The 1,249-nt window shown below is 43.1% G+C and overlaps 1 protein-coding gene across 1 annotated transcript; it reads right to left on the bottom strand.

The window, feature by feature from the left end:
* Window positions 1-12: 12 nt before the first annotated feature.
* Window positions 13-917, bottom strand: LOC107736153 (gastrula zinc finger protein XlCGF7.1-like; the record flags this gene model as incomplete). Its single annotated transcript, XM_016547640.1, has 1 exon — window positions 13-917. A coding segment is annotated over one exon (905 nt), but the record flags the coding sequence as incomplete, so codon positions are not given.
* Window positions 918-1,249: the final 332 nt, after the last annotated feature.

Raw genomic sequence — 1,249 nt, 5'->3', positions numbered from 1 at the left:
GATTACTGTCTGTTAATGCTGAAACGACATCACGTCAGAAATAATCACCGTCTGAATAAATAACTCTGGGCAATGCTTTTTCTGATGAGTCTTCAGAGAACCTGGCTGGTTGAAGCTCTTCCCACAGGAACGGCAGTGGAACGGCTTCTCTCCAGTATGAACTCGCTCATGTGCTTTCAGAGATCCTGACTGATTGAAACTCTTTCCACACCGTAAGCACTTGTAGGGCTTTTCTCCGGTGTGGATCCTTTGGTGCCGTTCCAGGTCGTAGGTTTTGGAAAAGGCTTTCCCGCACTCAAAGCACACGTGAGATCTCACCGCAGCGCCTCTCAGCTGCTCTTCTCTGCTGCTCTCATTCGCGTGGATTCTCAGGTGTGTTTTTAGCACTGATGCTGAAGGCAAGTTTGTTCCACACTGAAGACAGTTCAACGATCGGACTCCAGAGTGAGGACACAGATGGGTTTTCAGACCCACTGCCTGTGTGAAACGCTTCCCACACTCGTGGCACGTGAAGGGCTTTTCTCCCGTGTGAATCCGTGTGTGTCTCTTAAGGCTTCCCGTCTCCGAGAAACTCTTTCCACACTGAAGACAGGTGAAGGGCTTCTCTCCGCTGTGGATTCTCTGGTGTCTCTTAAGGCTTCCTTTCTGCGTGAAATCCTTTCCACACCAGAAACACGAGAAAGGACTCTCTCCATTGTGAATTCTGACGTGAATCAACAGGTTTCCTTTACGTGTGAAGGTCTTCACACAGCGAGGGCAGGTGAAGGTCCTCGGAGTCCGTTTGCGTGACTTTTTCTTTTTAGTCTGTGAGTCACTGAAAGACCTTTCTGCAGTTATGAAATAATGAGGCGTCTGATACTGGTGTCTCTCCTCTACTTCATTCAGTTCTTCACTTTCTTCTTTCACTTCGATCAGGACTAAAACGAGAATATCAAACTGTGAAAAATATTTTCAAGAAAGCCATTTACATTTAATCATTTAGAAGATGCTTTTATCCAAAGCGGCTTACAAATGAGCGATCAAACTAACAGAAAAGCAACAATATATGAGTGTTGTGACAAGTCCAGGTTAATCTACACTGTAAAAAATTCTTGTGATTTTAACAGTAAAAGACTGTAAAAATGCTACATTAAAAACCTGTAAACTGGTTAACAGTAAGTTTCCATATTATATTCGGTGAATAAAAGTAATTACATTTAATGTGATTTTACAGTAAAATACTGTTAAAAAATACGGTTTTTGGAAGTGA

This window comes from Sinocyclocheilus rhinocerous, unplaced genomic scaffold (genome assembly GCF_001515625.1).
Source record: "Sinocyclocheilus rhinocerous isolate Xijiao unplaced genomic scaffold, SAMN03320098_v1.1 C36528182, whole genome shotgun sequence".
Taxonomy (NCBI): Eukaryota; Metazoa; Chordata; class Actinopteri; order Cypriniformes; family Cyprinidae; genus Sinocyclocheilus; species Sinocyclocheilus rhinocerous.
This window is presented reverse-complemented; position numbering and strand designations above follow the sequence as displayed.